General features: G+C 39.2%; 1 protein-coding gene across 1 annotated transcript in view; it reads right to left on the bottom strand.

Moving 5' to 3' along the window:
• Positions 1 to 20,464, bottom strand: part of kl-2 (dynein heavy chain 2, axonemal kl-2) — a 638,176-nt gene that overhangs the window by 187,293 nt on the left and 430,419 nt on the right. Inside the window, exons 59-61 of the mRNA XM_068229141.1 lie at positions 12,206 to 12,402; positions 10,719 to 10,883; positions 8,966 to 9,132 (exon numbers count right to left, since the gene is read on the bottom strand). Of these exons, the coding sequence (XP_068085242.1) occupies positions 8,966 to 9,132; positions 10,719 to 10,883; positions 12,206 to 12,402 (529 nt within the window). The remainder of the gene's footprint in view (positions 1 to 8,965; positions 9,133 to 10,718; positions 10,884 to 12,205; positions 12,403 to 20,464) is intronic.

Genomic DNA, 20,464 nt, shown 5'->3' on the forward strand with positions numbered 1-20,464 from the left:
TTGTCCCCGTATTGCGCTGAAAGTCTTCTATGAATTTCTGCGTCTGGTACACCCTCAGACCATAAAAAGTATTATGGAACACTGTTCTTCCTTGGTGCAAACAGAGAGTGGCGTGGCCACTTTTATGTTGCAACAACGCAAGCTTTACTGATCTGATGACTCTGAAACCTACCACAGACGTAGATAATAGTGCCACCTAGCGGCTGGTGAGCACACAATGGCATAGAGCCAACCAAAAGACAATTTAGAGCAAAATTGCAGATAGTTATTGACTTGCTCGCGTACATAGGTATACAAGTTGTGCATCTATATATAATGGAAAAGGAACAAACAAAGCAAGACCAGACATCATAGACAAGAAGTTAGGAAAGGGTTTGGAAAATAAAGAAAGTGTGTGGTTCTTTAGTTTAATGTGTTTAGAAAGTAATACCACTGAAATACAAATCCACATCTTGCAAAATTGGAACAACTGATAAGGTTTTATCCAGCGAGAAATAATCTGGAACCCATTTTAGAACTTTTGTGGACAGAGTGAACTGGAGAACTGTGATGATCCAACTAAAACTATGTCACTAATGTTCAAAGTGTACTCTTCAATACAATTTGCAGCAGATGGAAGATCTGCACAGATCTCAAAGAACATTTGCAGAAGAGCTCTATGTCCTTAACATTCTGTTAACAGTATAAAGTACAAGTAAGTCTTTAGTGGACAGTGACTTGAAAGTATTTCAAACTCTACACTGACTTAGCAAATGTCAGGGGATAGTCACCTAATAGCGTGTGGGGTCTCCTCTGGCCCTGCGAACTGCAGTGAGACGCCGTGGAAGTGAGTCGACAAGTCCCTGGTAGTCCTCTGGAAGCAGCTGACACCAAATCGTTTGCAGAGCGGCCGCCAATGCTGGTCTGTTCGTTGGTGCAGGATCCATGGCTTGAAGCCTGCGTTCCAGGACATCCCAGCTATGCTAGATAGGGTTCATATCGGGTTTCCTGGGTGGCCGTGGCAGTCGTTGGACCTTCGCTGCATGTTCCTGGAACCATTACCGGGTGACGTGGGAGGGATGTGGGATTATCATCTTGAAACACCGCAGAACCGCCTGGGCGCTGGAAGGCCAAAAATGGGTGGAGATGGTCTCCGAGCAGCTCAACATACCGCATACAATTCTAAGTCTCTTCCAGAACAACTAGGGGGCCCACTCCATACCAGGAAAATGCACCCCAGACCATAACAGAGACACCAGCACCCTGGACCACACCTTTGAGGCAGGTGGGATCCATCGCTTCATGTGGTCTGCGTCATACACGGTGCCTCCCATCGGCATGGTGCAGTTGAAATCATGATTCGTCCGACCATATCACGTTACGCCATTGTTCCAGTGTCCATCCCTGGTGACTGGCGACAAATGCGCGTCGTTGTGCCCGATGACATTGGGTTAACAGTGGCACCTGTGTGCGGCGCCGGCTCCCATACCCCATAGAACCCATGTTCCTACAGATTGTCCACTGGGAGACATGTCTAGCATGGCCTGTGTTGAACTGAGACATGATTTGTTGCACAGTTGCCCGTCTGTCACTATTGAAAATCCGTCTCAGATGTTGCCGGTCACGGTTATCGAGGGTGGCTGGACAGCTGGTCGTTCGTCTGTTGTGGATGGTGACACCCGCATTCAACCTTTCATGATACACCCTGGACATGGTTGATCGTGTGAAGCCGAATTCCCGCACCACTTCCGAAATCGCACTTCCCAACTGTCGTGCACCGACCACCATACCCCATTCGAACGGTGTCAGCTCACGACGACATTCCATGTTACAGCTGTCAAATGCACAGCCACTGCTCACAAGGTCTCCTATACAACTGCCGCTGGCACAGGGGGCATGTGGTGCGCAGACAACACACCTGCGCATCAGTGCTCCACTATCCCATGGCATTTGCTCAGTCAGTGTACAAACAAAGGTTATTGCGGGAAATTCTTTTCCCAGTTTGCTGGTGTCCTAACAGTCAATGAATGAACGTTACACCACCGAGGTCAGTTATTATATATAGACAGTTTTATGTCAGGTTCCGGGCTGAATAGCCAGTGTAGTAGCCGGTTCAGGAAGCCCTGGGTTTGATTCCCAATTGAGATGGGGATTTTAATCTTATACAATTTTTTCTTGGCTGTGTAAATGGCTGTCAGTCCTGTCTCCTCCATCCGTTCAAGTCATTTACCACACACAGTACTATTCTTCACTACAATACCATGCAGTTTCCTGTACATGGTAGATGCCACCCACGCTCACTGGACGGACTGTACCAAGCTAGCAATCATCATCATCATCATCATCATCATTTCCCATTATCCAGCTGTAGCTGGGTAGGGGAAAATATGGTTCCTCTCCACTTTCTTCCATCTTTCCACCACTCCTGCTCCAACACTGTGTCCCAGTCCAGGTTTCTTTCCTCTGATACTGCATTGGATTGTGTCCTTCCATCTCAATTGTGGTCTTCCACGGCCTCTCCTTCCTTGCATTTGCATTTCCATCACCTTTTTTTGGCATTCTTTCATCACTCATTCGCTTTATGTCCCCAAACCATTTTAATCGGCTCTTCCCTATTCTATCATTCATTTTTTCCACTCGAATTTCTTCCCGGATTTTCTCATTCCTTATTTTGTCTCTTCTACTCTTCTGTATCATACTCCTCAAGAACTTCATTTCGGCTGCCTGTATTCGAGTCTCATCCTTCTTTGTCACTGTCCAAGTTTCTGCTCCGTAAATTGTTATGGGTACGCAATACATCTTGTACATAGTTTCCTTTGCTTACATTGGCACATCTTTGTTCCATACAATGTTCCTTACACTATGATAGAAACAGCTTCCAGCTTGAATCCTCTTACTAATTTCAGCTAGCAATATCCACACAAAATTATTATTATTATTTATAGTTTTATAATGTACTTTTATGAATATCAGAATGTTTCTTGTGTAATAGTACATACATTATCATTATAGACTGTTATGCATTTCACCGTTCAGTCTGCAAGCCTCTGTGAATTTACTAAACATCACCACAATCCTCGATTTGCAACTAGTGTTGTGGCCTCATTTAGTTATACACCTCTTATCTTTATATCGTTAGAAACCGAGTCTAACCATCGTCGTCTTGGTCTATCTCTACTTCTCTTACCCTCCATAGCAGAGTCCATTATTCTCCTAGGTAACCTATCCTCCTCCATTCGCCTCACATGACCCCACCACCGAAGCTGGTTTATGCGTACAGCTTCATCCATCGAGTTCATTCCTAAATTAGCCTTTATCTCCTCATTCCGAGTACCTCCTGCCATTGTTCCCACCTGTTTGTACCAGCAATCATTCTTGCTACTTTCATGTCTGTTACTTCTAACTTATGAATAAGATATCCTGAGTCCACCCAGCTTTCGCTCCCGTAAAGCAAAGTTGGTCTGAAAACAGACCGATGTAAAGATAGTATCGTCTGGGAGCTCACTTCCTTCTTACAGAATACTGTTGATCGCAGCTGCGAGCTCACTGCATTAGCTTTATGACACCTTGATTCAATCTCACTTACTATATTACCATCCTGGGAGAACACACAACCTAAATACTTGAAATTATCGACCTGTTCTAGTTTTGTATCACCCATCTGACATTCAATTTTGTTGAATCTCTTACCTACTGACATCAATTTAGTCTTCGAGAGGCTAATTTTCATACCATACTCATTGCACCTATTTTCTAGTTCCCAGATATTAGACTGTAGGCTTTCGGCACAATCTGCCATTAGGACCAAATCGTCAGCATAGGCCAGACTGCTTACTACATTTCCACCTAATTGAATCCCTCCCTGCCATTTTATACCTTTCAGCAGATGATCCATGTAAACTATGAACAGCAAAGGTGAAAGATTACAGCCTTGTCTAACCCCTGTAAGTACCCTGAACCAAGAACTCATTCTACCATCAATTCTCACCGAAGCACAATTGTCAACATAAATGCCTTCGATTGCTTTTAATAATCTGCCTTTAATTCCACAGTCCCCCAGTATGGTGAACATCTTTTCCCTCGGTACCCTGTCATAAGCTTTCTCTAGATCTACAAAACATACACACAACTGCCTATTCCTCTCGTAGCATTTTTCAATTACCTGGCGCATACTGAAAATCTGATCCTGACAGCCTCTCTGTGGTCTGAAACCACACTGGTTTTCATCCAGCTTCCTCTCAACGACTGATCGCACCCTCCCTTCCAAGATGCCAGTGAATACTTTGCCTGGTATACTAATCAATGAGATACCTCGATAGTTGTTGCAATCCTTCCTGTTCCCTTGCTTATAGATAGGTGCAATTACTACTTTTGCCCAATCTGAAGGTACCTTACCAACACTCCATGCTAATTTTACTACTCTATGAAGCCATTTCATCCCTGCCTTCCCACTATACTTCACCATTTCAGGTCTAATTTCATCTATTCCTGCTGCCTTATGACAATGGAGATTATTTACTATCCTTTCCACTTCCTCAAGCATAATTTCACCAACATTTTCCTCCTCCCCATTTGCTTGGCTGTTCACAACACCACCAGGATGATTTCCTTTTACATTGAGAAGATGTTCAAAATATTCCCTCCACCTCTCCAGTGATTCCCTGGGATCTATTATGAGTTCACCTGAGTTACTCAAAACACTGTTCATTTCCTTTTTCCCTCCCTTCCTAAGATTCTTTATTACTGTCCAGAAAGGTTTCCCGGCTGCTTGACCTAGCCTTTCCAAGTTGTTACCAAAATCTTCCCAGGACTTCTTTTTGGATTCAACAACTATTTGTTTCGCTCTGTTTCTTTCATCTACGTACAACTCCCTGTCTGCCTCGGCCCTTGTTTGGAGCCATTTTTGTGTAATAGTATGCAACAAAAATTTGGTTAGCCGAAGAAAATACCTTCCCGCCCTCTCCTTGTTTACATAAGAGTTTTAAGAAGGATAACGTAAGAAATTTTCAGGTCCTTAGAGGTCGTAAGAACAACTGTCTACATCTCAAAACTTAACTGCTGATATATGTTTGGCCTGTATTGTTCTTTCAAGGGGAAGTTGCAAGCATCAATATGCTGATACTAGTTTCGGAGCATACAATTTTTCTGACTAAAAGCTCATTTCAGATTCAAATTGTGTTTAAACTTCCAGTGGCTGTACAGGTCAATTCATGAGTAGAACATAAGTCCACACACCTTGCAGTTGAGGGACGAGAGAGATCTTGGCTGGGTTTGATGAAGTTTGCATTCCCATCTCTTCATGACTGTGGTATTCTCGTTTGAAGTGTTGAACTGAGGCGTAGATGGTTTGCAACGGAAGTATACGGTCCTCAGCAAGTGTTTACCAAGTTTGTGGGTTTATTTCTGTCATCATTAATTTTTGTTCCAGTTGGTCTTTGAAGAATCTTTTGAAGCATCTCAAGGGGGCACCGCATGGACTCGAACCGGAGCCAAGTTCACCACAGAGGATCTGATGGGGTAGTCTTGTGTCATTCATACAGTGCACATGCACATTAATAAGATTGTAAATAAAAGTTATAGCTCTCTTCACATGATTAAGAGGGTATTTAGAGGATGTAATAAGAAAGAAAGAGAGAGAGCATATAAGTCTCTGGTAAGACCCCATTTAGAGTATGGTTCCAGCGTATCGGGTCCACACCAAGATTATTTGATACGAGAACTAGAAAAGATCCAAAGGAAAGCAGCATGTTTGTTCTTGGTGATTTCCGACAAGAGAGTAGTGTCATCTGCAAATATGAATATCTGAATGGAAATAAAACAGAGCAATCTACAAGGCAAATTTCTCCATGAGTGGACAAAGTTGTGAAGAACTAAAAATTGGAAATGAAGAGGTCAGTGATTCAAGACAATGCAGACATGGATAAATATATTATCAATAGGACAAATAACAGCTTGAGCAAAGTGGCGAGGAAAATGTGTCACTCCATCCGAAAGGAAGGATCCACACAAAATGGTGGTTTGTGCAGCTAAGCTATGAATGTTGGGGAACAAAGAAGAATGGGTTCATGGAGTGACCAGGCTGTACAAAATCTGAAACAAGAGAGTAATACCAATCATGGAAAAATTAAAAGAAAGCAAATTCAGATGGTTGGTCATGCTGAAGAAAAGACCAGAGGTTTATGTGGCTCATCAAGTTGACAGGATGGCATAAGGGGTAAACAAGCACTGGAATGAGCAAAAATAAGAAGGAAGTTAGAATTATGAGGAACTTGGAACATTACAATGCTGATTCTACTAGCATCTAAGGCAGAAAGTTCTGGAGGAGAGTGACCAGAAAAGCTGACTCATTTAAAAGTAATCAGAAGACAGATATCATATTTTGAAATGCCAGTAATTTTTTAATTGTCGTATTTTCTCGCGTAATTAATGCACTTTTTGATGAAAAATACAGGCAAAAACTTTGGATGTGTAAATTATTCAAAGAATTCACATATATAAAAATTATTTACAATTCATTTGCATTTAAAAGATACATCAAATGTAATATAAACACAATTGGTTCAACTCATTTATGGTTATTGTCATTTGGTGTAAAATTCCAGTGGGAGATTTTTTTCTGAAAAGTCAAATAGGGCACATCAGGTTAAGTTAAACATGTGGGTTTGAATTACCGACACTGGAAAATATTCTTCCCGTTACGAGCTGACAATATGATCTGAAGTAAAATAAACATGAACTAATAAAAGTACTATTCATGTAATGTCATAACAATGACATATCGGCAAAGAAAAGAAAACTATCCAACACAAGATGGACCGGGCATCAAAGAAGGGACCCTGCTAGATTTCCCCAAACCGTTCATATCCAATCTTGTATGAGTGACATGTCCATCCACCCTTTTTCTTGAATACGAATGTGGATCACTCACGGAAATTTTGCTTTAGGCATTGTTTTTCGTTTTAGAACAACGTAAGGTGCAAGCTTTCTGCCATCAGCTGTTACTGCAAGCATTGCAGTACATCGTTGTTTTTCGTTTCCAGTAACGCATATGATAACATTCGATGTTCCTTTCTTATCGAATGTTCGACTTTGTGGCATATGGAAACTGATTGGCGTCTGACCTGCGGTTCCTATTTGGGAGATCAAATATTCCTTCACTCCTGGCTTCTCAATCACAAAGCTATGAAAATGGTTGAAATCATTCATCATTTTTTGGCATAATGTTGTTCTTTGTCGAAGAGAAGGTCCATTTCTCTTCATAAAATTAATCAAGCCTCGGCTAACCTTCAAATCCGAGACACTGATTCCATATGCAGCGGCCATTTCTCATTCTTTAAAATAAATCATTTTGTAAGAAACAGCATATCCAACGTTGCATAACAAAATCATATATTTAAGCAGATCCTCCTCTACTTGCCGCTTGTTGGTCCATAAAATGCTTTGCGAGACTTGTTGGTCGCTTGAAGTGCACTTCTCTGTTACCGTGGTAGCGCACGTTGCATTCGGACACTGAATACTAGTGGTCCGCTGCCCTATTGCTGTATGTTTTGGCGTAATTGATCACCGCAAGTTTATATGATGCAGTATTACTTGAATACTTGCTCACTGTGGACTAACAAACAATTTTGAGATCACAGGAAAGGCATATCCCATACCCGAAACACTCGTAAAATATGTTTGTCTCAGATTGGAACAGAGCATCACTAGTCATTTCTGGGCTGATTTTCTCACTGAACTAGTGCAGTGGAATTTCCTACCGGCTAATAACAGCACAATGCCCTGTATTTGGAATGCCCGCAATAGGAAGGCTGCTACTTGAGTAGTTGACATCTTTATTTCGAAACGCATCCGGAGCTGTGTGATGTTCGAAGAAGGGGGTGGGCAAATACATGAACATTTCTTTTTCTCCACTTTGTACCCAAAAATATTAGGATGCGTAAATTATGCAAGGGCATTAATAATGCAAGAAAATACGGTATTCACTTTAGCATAGTTTACCAGTAATGAATGTAAAAGGAGCAGTCTTTCAGTATTTTTAACGTTGTGTTTTATGTAGTTGCCCTGTTAAGTTTTACAATATTGTGGTTAGGGGTGTGCAGCTGTGAGCTTGGATCCAGGAGATAGTGGGTTCATGTCCCACTGTCGGCAGCCCTGAAGATGGTTTTTCGTGGTTTCCCATTTTCATACCAGGCAAATGCTGGGGCTGTACCTTAATTATATACCGGTATATATATATCTTTTGCTAGTTGCTTTACGTCGTATCGACACAGATGTCTTATGGCAACGATGGGACAGGGAAGGGCTAGGAGTGGGAAGGAAGTGGCCGTGGCGTTTGCCTGGTGTGAAAATGGGAAAATATGGAAAACCATCTTCAGGGCTGCCGACAGTGGGGTTCGAACCCACTATCTCCTGAATACTGGATAGTGGCCGCACTTAAGTGACTGCAGCTATCGAGCTCGGTGTACCTTAATTAAGCCAGTCCTGTGGGGTAGGGGAAGTGTGCCTGCCTCTTACCCAGAGGCCCCAAGTTTGATTCCTGGCCAGGTCAGGGATTTTTACCTGGACCTGATGGCTGGTTCGATGTCCACTTGGCCTATATGATTAGAATTGAGGAGCTATCTGACAGTGAGGTAGTGACCCCTGCCTAGAAAGCCATGAATAATGATCGAGAAGATTCGTCGTGCTGACCACACGACAACTTGTTATCTGCAGGCCTCTGGGCTGAGCAGCGGTCGCTTGGTAGGCCAAGGTCCTTCAGGGCTGCTGGGCCATGGGGTTAGGTTAGGTTAGGTTAGTACCGTAATTAAGGCCACAGCCGCTTCCTTCCCACTCGTAGGCCTTTCCCATCTCATCATCGCCATAAGACCTATCTGTGTCAGTGCGACGAAAAGCAAATAAACAAATTTAAAAAATACAATGATGTGGAGCTATTATACAATAAATACAAAAAATATTTAAATTTTAATCGATATGCCTTTATACGTACCTGTAAATTTTGCCATACTTTTCAATAGCTCGCACCCACATGCACAGAGACTTGCAAGCAAATGATACAACTCCTACTTTATCAGGTTCAAATTCTGGGTTACTGGTGTATACTGCTATCTTCTTAAGAGTTCGATCTGAGATATTGTCCTTGTCAAAATCACGTAGCTGTAATGGATAATGGAGTTAGTAAACTTGTTCACTTAAGCAATTAATTCAGATTCATAATTTTTAAAATGTAAGTCTTGAAAATGGCTCAATCATGAACTGAGTCTGTTTTTGCCTAGTCTATGAATGACTTTAATAACTGCATAATTAACTTGTTTTAACGATAGACAGTCATGAATAAATCCCTCAAAAAAAAATTTGGAATACCAGTTAAAGAAAAAGATATATCAAATTAAGCCAAATTTTGGTTTTGTACAGAATAATTCATTTGAAATGTTGCCACATTTAGTGAAACTAGATTACTGAATGAGGGAAAAATTACTGAATCTAGTTTGGGCTATACTATCTTCTGGAAAAGGAAAAATGAAGGTGAACATCAAATTCACGGTGTTGGATTTGCAGGGAAAACTAAACTGGTAAACAGGCTTATTAAGACCTACTGCTGTTAATGAAAGACTCATGACCCTCCGCATACCACTCTCTGGTGATAAATTCATAACTCTCATCTCTTCTCAAGGTTGTTATGACATTTGTTGTGGTCTTGTTGCTTCTTTTAAGGGTTGATATTGGTGGATTGAGAGCCTGTAACAAAAACATGTGTCTTAAAAGAAGCAACAAGACCACAACAAATGTGACAACGACCTTGAGAAGTCCCCTCTTCAAACCCACACAGCGACAGGTGGCAAGATTTTACATAATTTTAATCACCATAAAACAACATTCAGACAACGGATCATACAAGATCTTACGAAAACACTACTCAATTTGACTCTCAAGGTGACACTCAAGTCCATGAAGATTCCAGTGAGAGCACGCACATTGGTTATTGTATGCAAGCTAAATGTTTTTATATATAGGACACATAAACACAATTCACTATTCATAACAATTCTCATTAGCCGGATGTTTCTATAGAATATATAATACACATTTAAAAAAAAGTTAAAACAATTCATGTCAGCTTAACCATTTTAAGTATTTTATTATAACCCAGGATCCTGATTATTTTGATCTTAGGTAGTAAGAACAGTGGCTGAAGATGCCTAAAACAATAGGCAAAACATGTCCCACTTAAGACATAACAATAATGTAAAAATATTTATGTAAATCAATGAAGAAACATAACATATTGAAAAGGTGGACCTTTTAGAAAGATATACGTTGCTCAATATGGACCCACAATGAGATTTATAAATTGTAACATACCACTGAGTCGAGTAGCTGGTCTCCTTTATTGATGACAAAGGTTTCTCATTTTAAATAAACAAGGAGACCAACTATTAAACAAAAAATATGTAAAAAGATGGAGTTTTAGAAAAATATGATTTATGCTTTCACAATCTGGAATACTAGATAGGATAATCTTTTGGCTTCATGCTGAGTGAAATGAAATCTCATGTCAAACTTTATAATAGTTGTGCTATGGCACTTGGTTTCATGCTTCAAGTCTTATGAAAAATGCTATTTGTAGAGGGAAATTGAAGTACTTATAGCAGCTAATTTTATGTTTTAATTCACATTCAAACAATTTCAGTATATTTACTTTTTCCTCTTTATAGCTCCCCTTGTCTGCACATAATACTCACTATGTTTAAGAAGTTGGGATCTCCCAGCTGACGCTTAGCTTCAGCCCATGTGGGCTCGACTTGCATTAGGATCATCACAGCCTCCATCACTATTTCCACCTTTTCAGGCGGACGTCCATATGATTTGACTTCACTCAAATCCCGCTTGTTTAGGGCATCCAGAGCCTGTCAACATACCATCACATTATGAAGAAGGAGCATAAGGTCCAGTAAACAAGAATGGAACTTTGTCACTAACATCAGCTGTGATATTGTTGGTTTGGACAAAGGTCTGATGAAGTGGAATACTTAAGATGAATAAATATTTACAGTCCAAAATGCTCCAGTAATATGTGCTGTAATGAATATTTAAGTGATTTTGTGTAGAAAATTATTATTTTGTTCCTTTATAGGGTAGCTGATCCATTACTACTGGACTGGTCAAAATACAGTTGAAACAGGTTTATACATAACCTAGTTGTACAGTATGTAGTTCTGAATTAAGAGCAGGTCTTTAGAAGTCCTGGCAAAACAGCATGCACTACATTATATTTTTCTAAGTTATATGTAACTGATTTAAACCAAAGTAATGGAAAGGAAATAAAAACAAGTACAAATAACGTTTTTTATATATAAAGTTAGGAATATTGAAACAAACACATTATAGCATAAATGCAATGACAAATGAATGAGGGAAGAAGAAGAAATGGAAAGGAAATCCACAAAAATAAGGACAATTTCCACACCTTCATACAGTGCTGTTACCAAACAGATTGGCCAATCTTACAACTATTGAACAGGCAGTCTTCAATTTGTTTTAGATATGGAACCTCAAAAAAAATACATTATCAAATTAACAATTTTGGGATTTCAGACCTGAAAGAGGTGATGCTGATGCAGAATAATTTTATAAGATATTAAGTTAGGTGAGGAATAATGCAGAAAGGAATATGATTCAGGACGGCCATCTCAATTTACCAAATGTTAACCGGGAAGGTATTGCAAATGACAGAAAGTATCACCAACAACTCGTATAAAAGTTAATCTGGGAAGGACAGCTGGATCAGAAAGTGTAGAAACCAACCAGAAGGAAGAATATTCTAGATGTGGTTCTGATAAAACTAGATGAGCAGTATCATTGGATACTGAGGATTCCCTGGACAGACCATATGAGCAATGTACTGTTCTGGGAAAGAGATTATTTTAAAAGGAAAATCAAAATCGAGTGTTCAGGGCATACCATGAAAAACAAGCATTGATATCCTTTAGTACTATTCTTCAGGGAAAGATAAAAGGAAATAGAGGACATGGAAGGAGAATAATTTCTTGGCTGAAGAACATGAAAAGAAGGTTCAATACAACTCAGAGGGAATTTTTAGATTAGTTATGTACAAAGGATATGTTGCTATGCTGATAGCCGACATCTGATATGAACAAACACATCTTCAGAAGTAGTAGAAGAAGAAGAAGAAAAAGAAGAAGAAGAAGAAGAAGAAGAAATAATTTACCCTCATAGCCTCTTCCAGAGCAGGCATAGCCTCGTCCAGATCTGCCTGGGCTATGGCAGCCAGTCTCTCACAGACAATCTTCTCCTCCTCAATACGAATCTTGTTAGCTGCCACCACTTGCTTCTCTTCATCTGCTTCAGTCCTCTTTGCCTCAATAATTTCCAGATACTCATCGCATTGTCTTTGATACTCCGCCACTGCCGTGAGGAAGAACACATTGTTCCATTACTCAGGATTTACAAATTGCATGAAGCTCCCACTAATACACTGAATATCAACCAACTGCATAGAAAACAATTCCTTTTGGGATTCAAGAGGTAAACTTAGCAAATGAAATAAAACCTTATAAATTTGTATTGAATGTATTTATAGTATTGTAATTTATTATTCATTTACAATATGATTTATTTAAGCAGTACTACTTGTTGTTGTTGTTTGAGTCATCAGTCCATAGACTGGTTTGATGCAGCTCTCCATGCCACACTATCCTGTGCTAACCTTTTCATTTCTACGTAACTACTGCATTCTACATCTGCTCTAATCTGCTTGTGATATTCATACCTTGGTCTATCCCTACCGTTCTTACCACCTACACTTCCTTCAAAAACCAACTGAACAAGTCCTGGGTGTCTTAAGATATGTCCTATCATTCTATCTCTTCTTCTTGTCAGATTTCAGTACTACTTATAATACAATATTATAGGGAGAAGATTTTACTACTTTTCAGGTTTCATTTTATAAACTATATCAGTCTCTTCAGAGTTAATTGAATATTTTTTTTTTTTTAACTACTGAGGATAATGTGAAAATTGCTCTGGAGAATGAATAAATGAATGAATGATTAACTAACTTCTTGTTCTCCTTCCTGAAACTTTCTGCTTATGCAGGTTGTTCAAACTAACTAACTAAATATATAAAACCCACATTGTTCCATATATTTAATGGGTTAACTCTGAGAGTCTACACAGTGACTGTCATATAAACAGCCAGATATGTAGGTTGCAGTTTTGCAAACTAGAAGTTAAATAATTCCTTGTGTACTACCAACAGATTTTAACTACGGTATTGTAATGTGGAAGATGTAGTAACATTTTAATTGCATTGGCAGTAAGTTTACTGAAGATGTAGAGATATTTTGTGCAGTGTTATACCTGTTCCCAGGTGTTTTTGTTTGTTTAGTGCTATTTATTTTGAAATTGTATTTCTAGAGTCAATATTAGACTCTTACTAGGCTACAATGTGGAAGTTCCAGCCAAGAAAATAATTAGGATAGAATTCTACACATATCAAGAAATTTTAAAATTAATTATGTAATGAAACACAGAAATTGTTGTAGAAAATAAAAAAGTCTCAAAATGATACATGGACACAAAAGGTAATATTCACATTATGTATCTTATAAAATTATTCTACCAAATAATATAATTTTGTTTTTTCCCAAATTATGAGGACGCACATTACGATGTAAGTAAAGTTTATATTTATAATCAATGCCATCAATTTTGTTAAGATGTAAAATAAATTCAGAAACCTGGATACCACTAATAGGTAGCATGCATATGGTGGAGGATGAGTAATTTTATTATTAGTTACTCAATTTTTATTGCTAATTTAATAAGTAGTTACTTCTTACAAAATGGTACAATATTATTTGGTTTATCGTCCTAGTCAATACTACAATATTTACATCCAATTACGACAAAATATTATATAGGCATGTTTCAACATGGCATAGGGTCATCCTCAGTAAGACATATATAATAAATCAAAAATATCAGGCACACACTATACATCTCCCTTCAACACTAAAATATTTAATGGTAATCAACGCAACATCATCATTATTCTTCTTCTTCTTCTTCTTCTTCTTCTTCTTCTTCTTCTTCTTCTTCTTCTTCTTCTTCTTCTTCTTCTTCTTCTTCTTCTTCTTCTTCTTCTTCTTCTTCTTCTTCTTCTTCTTCTTCTTCCAGATTATCTTTGGGTAGGGTAATGTACCAAAGCCCTGCACCTTACTGGATCTTTCCAACACTCCTCTTGTCTAGTACTTTATTGCTATCAACTCCACTATTTGCAATACAGTCCACAATAGAGCTCCTCCATCTCATTCTACGCCATCTCCTAGGTCTCTTTGCAGTCTCTGTATCCATGAATGTTCTCTTTGGTATTCTCTCAACTGGCATTCTCATCATGTGTCCAAACCATTTTAGCTTTGCTATATCAATTTCTTCTTGAAGTTTACACACTCCCACGCTTCTCCTTATTTCCTCATTTCATATTCTATCTCGTCTTGTCTTTCCCTGGATGCTCCTCGAGAACCTCATTTCAGCTGCTTGTATCTTACTTTGGTTCCGCTTAGTCAATGTCCAGGCTGCTGAAGCATAGGTCAGTCAGTATAGGTTCATAGTAAGACGAGTATAAAACCTTCTTGCACTTCATTGGCACATCTTTGTTCCATACAACGTCTCTCGCACACTTGCAGACTGCTGTATTCTTAAATCAATTTCTCCATCCAAATTTCCATCTTGTGACATCATGCTGCTCAAATATTTAAAATGTTTCACTACTTCAACAATAATAATAAAACAATAATAAATAAATAACAATAATAAATTGGATGCAAATATTGTACTGTAGTATCGACTAGGAGGATAATCCAAATAATTTTGTACAGTTTTTTAAGAAGTTCAACCGTCGATACAGATCTAACATGACATTTATAATCTGTAATAAGCAGTTACTTTTCTTTCAAGACAATGTTAGAGTAGTATTGGTAAGCATTTATATCACTTTAGAGTATGTTTAGTAGCAAGTTGCTATGAAGTCAAAAATATATAACCTTAACGTCCTCATTCGATGGACAAATCACCATGAGCAACGTCATATACCCTTACTCCATATGAGTGCTGTGGAGAGGTTTGGAATAGAACCCAAGCTTTTGGCACACACTCTAGTGAGTAGGAAATGTATACTACCACCTCAAATACCCTGCTGACCAACTTTGGAAGGCAAAAAAGTATTCAACTAATTGGATTCGAACTGACAAATAACAGCGTGGCAGCACTAAGCGATGAGGCTGTAACGACTATGGCTAGCAACGAAACTTTTCACTAAACTGCTTGTGTGCAACTCACATAGTTAGTGGCAACAATAAGCTAGCTCAGGAAGTCCTTAAAAACTCTGTGATAGCTGCACGGGAAGCACGATATATTTTAGAAATATATACATAGATTATATTATACTAACTTATTTTTCGTATAGCATCTGCAGATGCAGATTCATCATGATGTTCAGCCATGTTGATTCTTACAGCAGTGTCCCCAATAGGAGCAAAGTCCCAGATAAGAGTGTTACCTGCCTCTGCAACTTCAGTATAGCTAAACCAGAGAATATTCTCCCAGACTGCACATAAATGAAAGTCGTCGTACATTTTATTATTACTGAACTTCCAGATAAATGTGCAAACTGACACATAAATTTAAGCTGTACTTTTATCTTGCTGCACAGTATTACTTGCATATTTCCACATTTCGACAAAAGTCTGACCTTCTCCACATGCCTTACAGTTTTTTAATTCTTTGAGTGCATTTTCTACTTCTGGGAATGGAGGATTTATATTATTAATTTTTGTTTTTATTGGAGTATTTGTAGGAATTTGTAGAAATTCCTTTGGTTCTGCACAATTCAAAAGTTTGCTGAATGCTTTTGCCATGATTTCAGCATTTTTGCTATTATTATGTGATAATTTACCATTTTGTCTGCCTCTGTGGTGTAGTGGTTAGCATGATTAGCTGCCTCCCCCGGAGGCCAGGTTTGATTCCTGGCTCTGCCATGAAATTTGAAAAGTGGTATGAGGGCTGGAACGGGATCCACTCAGCTTCGGGAGGTCAAATGAGTAGAGGTGGATTTGATTCCCACTTCCACCATCCTCAAAGGGGTTTCTTGTGGTTTCCCACTTTTCCTCCAGGCAAATGCCAGGATGGTATCTAACTTAAGGCCACGGCCGCTTCCTTCCCTCTTCCTTGCATGTCCCTTCCAATCTTCCCATCCCTCCACAAGACCCCTGTTCAGCACAGCAGACGAGGCCACCTGAGCAATGGTCATCCTTCCCAGTTGTATCCCCCAACCCAAAAGTCTCACACTCCAGGACACTGCCCTTGAGGCAGTAGAGGTGGGATCCCTCATAGAGTCCGAGGGAAAAACTGACCCTGGAGGGTAAACAGATTAAGAAAGGAAGGAAGAAAGAAAGAAAGAAAGAAAGAAAGAAAGAAAGAAAGAAAGCAAGAAAGATTTACGATTTTCACCTTTTAGCATTAAGATAAGAGGATCATATTTTTGTAATTATCTTCCAAACATCTTCTAATAATCTCTGGAATTTGTTTTATGATAATTGACTGAATATCTGAATATTGGCTGAATATATTAACTGTTCAAAGCATAAAATGGATTTGTAATCATCATCATCACCATCATCATCAATTTCCCTTTTCCAGCTGAAACTGGGTAAGGGCAAATATGGTTCCACTCCACTTCGTCCTGTCTCTCCACCATTCCTCATCTAACACTGTGTTCCAGTCCAGGTTCTGTTGTACTATGCTGTTCTTCACAGAGTCCATCCATCGTAATCCTGGTCTCCCTTGTCCTCTCCACCCTGTCATCTGTCTTTCAGTGCTTGGCAATTTTTCTTCTTTCATCCGCTTGACACATTCAAATCACCTCAATCTGTTCTGTTCTAGTTTGTCATTTAGATTTTACACATTTAGCTCTTTTCATATGTATTCATTTCTCACTCTATCCCTCCTCGTCTTCAGTACCACACTCCTCAAGAATTTCATTCAGCTGCCTGTTCTCTACTCCCATCTCTCTGAATCATTGTCCAGGTTTCTGCTGCATATGCCATTATAGTAAATAATATCCGATGGTGGTATAATAATGAAAGAGTGTTGCAATGATCAATCAATCAGTCAATACTGATCTGCATTTAAGGCAGTCGCCCAGGTGGCAGATTGCCTATCTGTTGTTTTCCTAGCCTTTTCCTAAATGATTTCAAAGAAATTGGAAATTTATTGAACGTCTCCCTTGGTAAGTTATTCCAATCCCTAACTCCCCTTCCTATAAATGAATATTTGCCCAAATTTGTCCTCTTGAATTCCAACTTTATCTTCATATTGTGATCTTTCCTACTTTTATAAACGCCACTCAAACTTATTCGTCTACTAATGTCATTCCACGCCCTCTCTCTGCTGACAGCTCGGAACATACCACTTAGTCAAGCAGCTCTCCTTCTTTCTCTCAATTCTTCCCAACCCAAACTTTGCAACATTTTTGTAACGCTACTCTTTTGTTGGAAATCACCCAGAACAAATCGAGCTGCTTTTCTTTGGATTTTTTCCAGTTCTTGAATCAGGTAATCCTGGTGAGGGTCCCATACACTGGAACCATACTCTAGTTGGGGTCTTACCAGAGACTTATATGCCCTCTCCTTTACATCCTTACTACAACCCCTAAACACCCTCATAACCATGTGCAGAGATCTGTACCCTTTATTTACAATCCCATTTATGTGATTACCCCAATGAAGATCTTTCCTTATATTAACACCTAGATATTTACAATGATCCCCAAAAGGAACTTTCACCCCATCAACGCAGTAATTAAAACTGAAAGGACTTTTCCTATTTGTGAAACTCACAACCTGACTTTTAACCCCGTTTATCATCATACCATTGCCTGCTGTCCATCTCACAACATTTTCGAGGTCACACTGCAGTTGCTCAAAATCTTCTAACTTATTTATTACTCTATAGAGAATAACATCATCCGCAAAAAGCCTTACCTCCGATTCCACTCCTTTACTCATATCATTTATATATATAAGAAAACATAAAGGTCCGATAATACTGCCTTGAGGAATTCCCCTCTTAATTATTACAGGGTCAGACAAAGCTTTGCCTACTCTAATTCTCTGAGATCTATTTTCTAGAAATATAGCAACCCATTCAGTCACCATTTTGTCTAGTCCAATTGCACTCATTTTTGCCAGTAGTCTCCCTTGATCTACCCTATCAAGTGCTTTAGACAGGTCAATTGCGATACAGTCCATTTGACCTCCAGAATCCAACATATCTGCTATATCTTGCTGGAATCCTACAAGTTGAGCTTCAGTGGAATAACCTTTCCGAAAACTGAACTGCCTTCTATCGAACCAGTTATTAATTTCACAAACATGTCTAATATAATCAGAAAGAATGCCTTCCCAAAGCTTACATACAATGCACATCAAACTTACTGGCCTGTAATTTTCAGCTTTATGTCTATCACCCTTTCCTTTATACATAGGGCTTACTATAGCAACTCTCCATTCATCTGGTATAGCTCCTTTGACCAAACAATAATCAAATAAGTACTTCAGATATGGTACTATATCCCAACCCATTGTCTTTAGTATATCCCCAGAAATCTGATCAATTCCAGCCGCTTTTCTAGTTTTCAACTTTTGTACTGTATCTTATTGTAAATGTCATTATTATCATATGTAAATTTTAATACTTTTTTGGCCTTAGTCTCCTCCTCTACCTGGACATTATCCTTGTAACCAACAATCTTTACATACTGCTGACTGAATACTTCTGCATTTTTGAAGATCCTCACATACATACTAGGGTTGGGCAGACCGGAACGTTCACTTGTTCCGCAACATTAGGAACTTGAGGCGGAGTGTTTCGGTACAGAGTGCCGAGACACGGGACACAGGACACAGGACTGTAACTGCGTCCTAGAGAGAACTTCGAGAGGCAACAGGACATGCTCCGCTTCAGCTGGAATCTGCCTGAACCGAGCGTGCTGTGCCAAGGCCGCACTAGATAGATTGTTGGCCTTGGCTGTCTGCCTGTCGATACCGGCTATGTGCCGCCCTGTGTTGGAGTGTCAACATTTTTTCATCCAGTTATATCTTTAATTCCAAAGCGATGACCCATATTTTTCTTGGGCTTAAAAGTTTCCTTAAAGTCCATTTTAATTTTTAACATCAATCCCAGAGAAAGTGTTGAGGGAAATTTTTGAGATATTGAAGAAAGTAAATGGAAGTTGAGAGGGAAGGAATTTGAAGTGCAGAGAGCATAACGGCACCAAAGTAGATCAATGTTTTCATCCAGTTATATTTTTAATTCCAAAGCAACGACCCATATTTTTCTTGGATTTAAAAGTTTTCTTAAAGTCCAAATTAATTTTTAACGTCAATCCCCGAGAAAGTGTTGAGGGAAATTTTCAAGATATTGAGGAAAGTAAATGGAAGTTGAGAGGAAAGGAATTCGAAGTGCAGAGAGCATATGGCACATTGGGATGCAGGCAAAGCAGCTAAAGCAGTGCAGCGCAGAGCAGATTTTTGTAATCCACACAAATCATTGCACCATCGCAAGTTGACAGACAGGGCAGGACACGTATATATGTATGTATGTATGTATGTATGTATGTATGTATGTATGTATGTATGTATGTATGTATGTATGTATGTATGTACGTATGTTTGTGAGAAAAAGGCTGAACAGAATTTAATGAAAATTGGTATGTAAATTTGGGGAATAAGGCACTACAGTCTAGGCTATAAATCATTTTATTCACGCTGCGTAACAAGGTAGTTTAGAGAAAGGCCTAAAATGTAATCCATCGAGCAAGTGGCCGTGCGGTTAGGGTCGCGCCTCTGTGAGCTTGCATTCGGGAGATAGTGGGTTCGAACCCTACTGTCAGCAGCCCTGAAGATGGTTTTCCGTGGTTTCCTATTTTCACACTAGGCAAATGCTGGGGCTGTACCTTAATTAAGGCCACGCCCGCTACCTTCCCAATCTTCCACCCTTCTTCCGTCGCCGAAAACCTTCGATATGTTAGTGTGACGTTAAACAAACAGCAAACAAAAGAATGTAATCCTCATATATCTATGAAACAATCCGTGACCCAAGTTCTGGCAACATATAGAATTTAAGACAAAGATCTAATGCTGATTATGGAGAGCATCATCGCCGACTCCGTCGTCGTCATCCATCATCACATTTATGTGAAGAGATAAATACGGAAAATCATTTATCATGTCTTGTCAAATATAAACGCAAACGCGTTCACAACAGATTGTCAATGTTGATTGATTTTAGTATCTTGTGTCTTGTGACAACTAGATGAAAATCTAGCAGTACATTTGTAAATACATATTTTTCCCTCTCCCCCACCGTGATCCTATTAATGAATTTACCATGCAAGTTAGTCGTGCGG

Source organism: Anabrus simplex, chromosome 9 (assembly GCF_040414725.1).
Source record: "Anabrus simplex isolate iqAnaSimp1 chromosome 9, ASM4041472v1, whole genome shotgun sequence".
Taxonomy (NCBI): domain Eukaryota; kingdom Metazoa; phylum Arthropoda; class Insecta; order Orthoptera; family Tettigoniidae; genus Anabrus; species Anabrus simplex.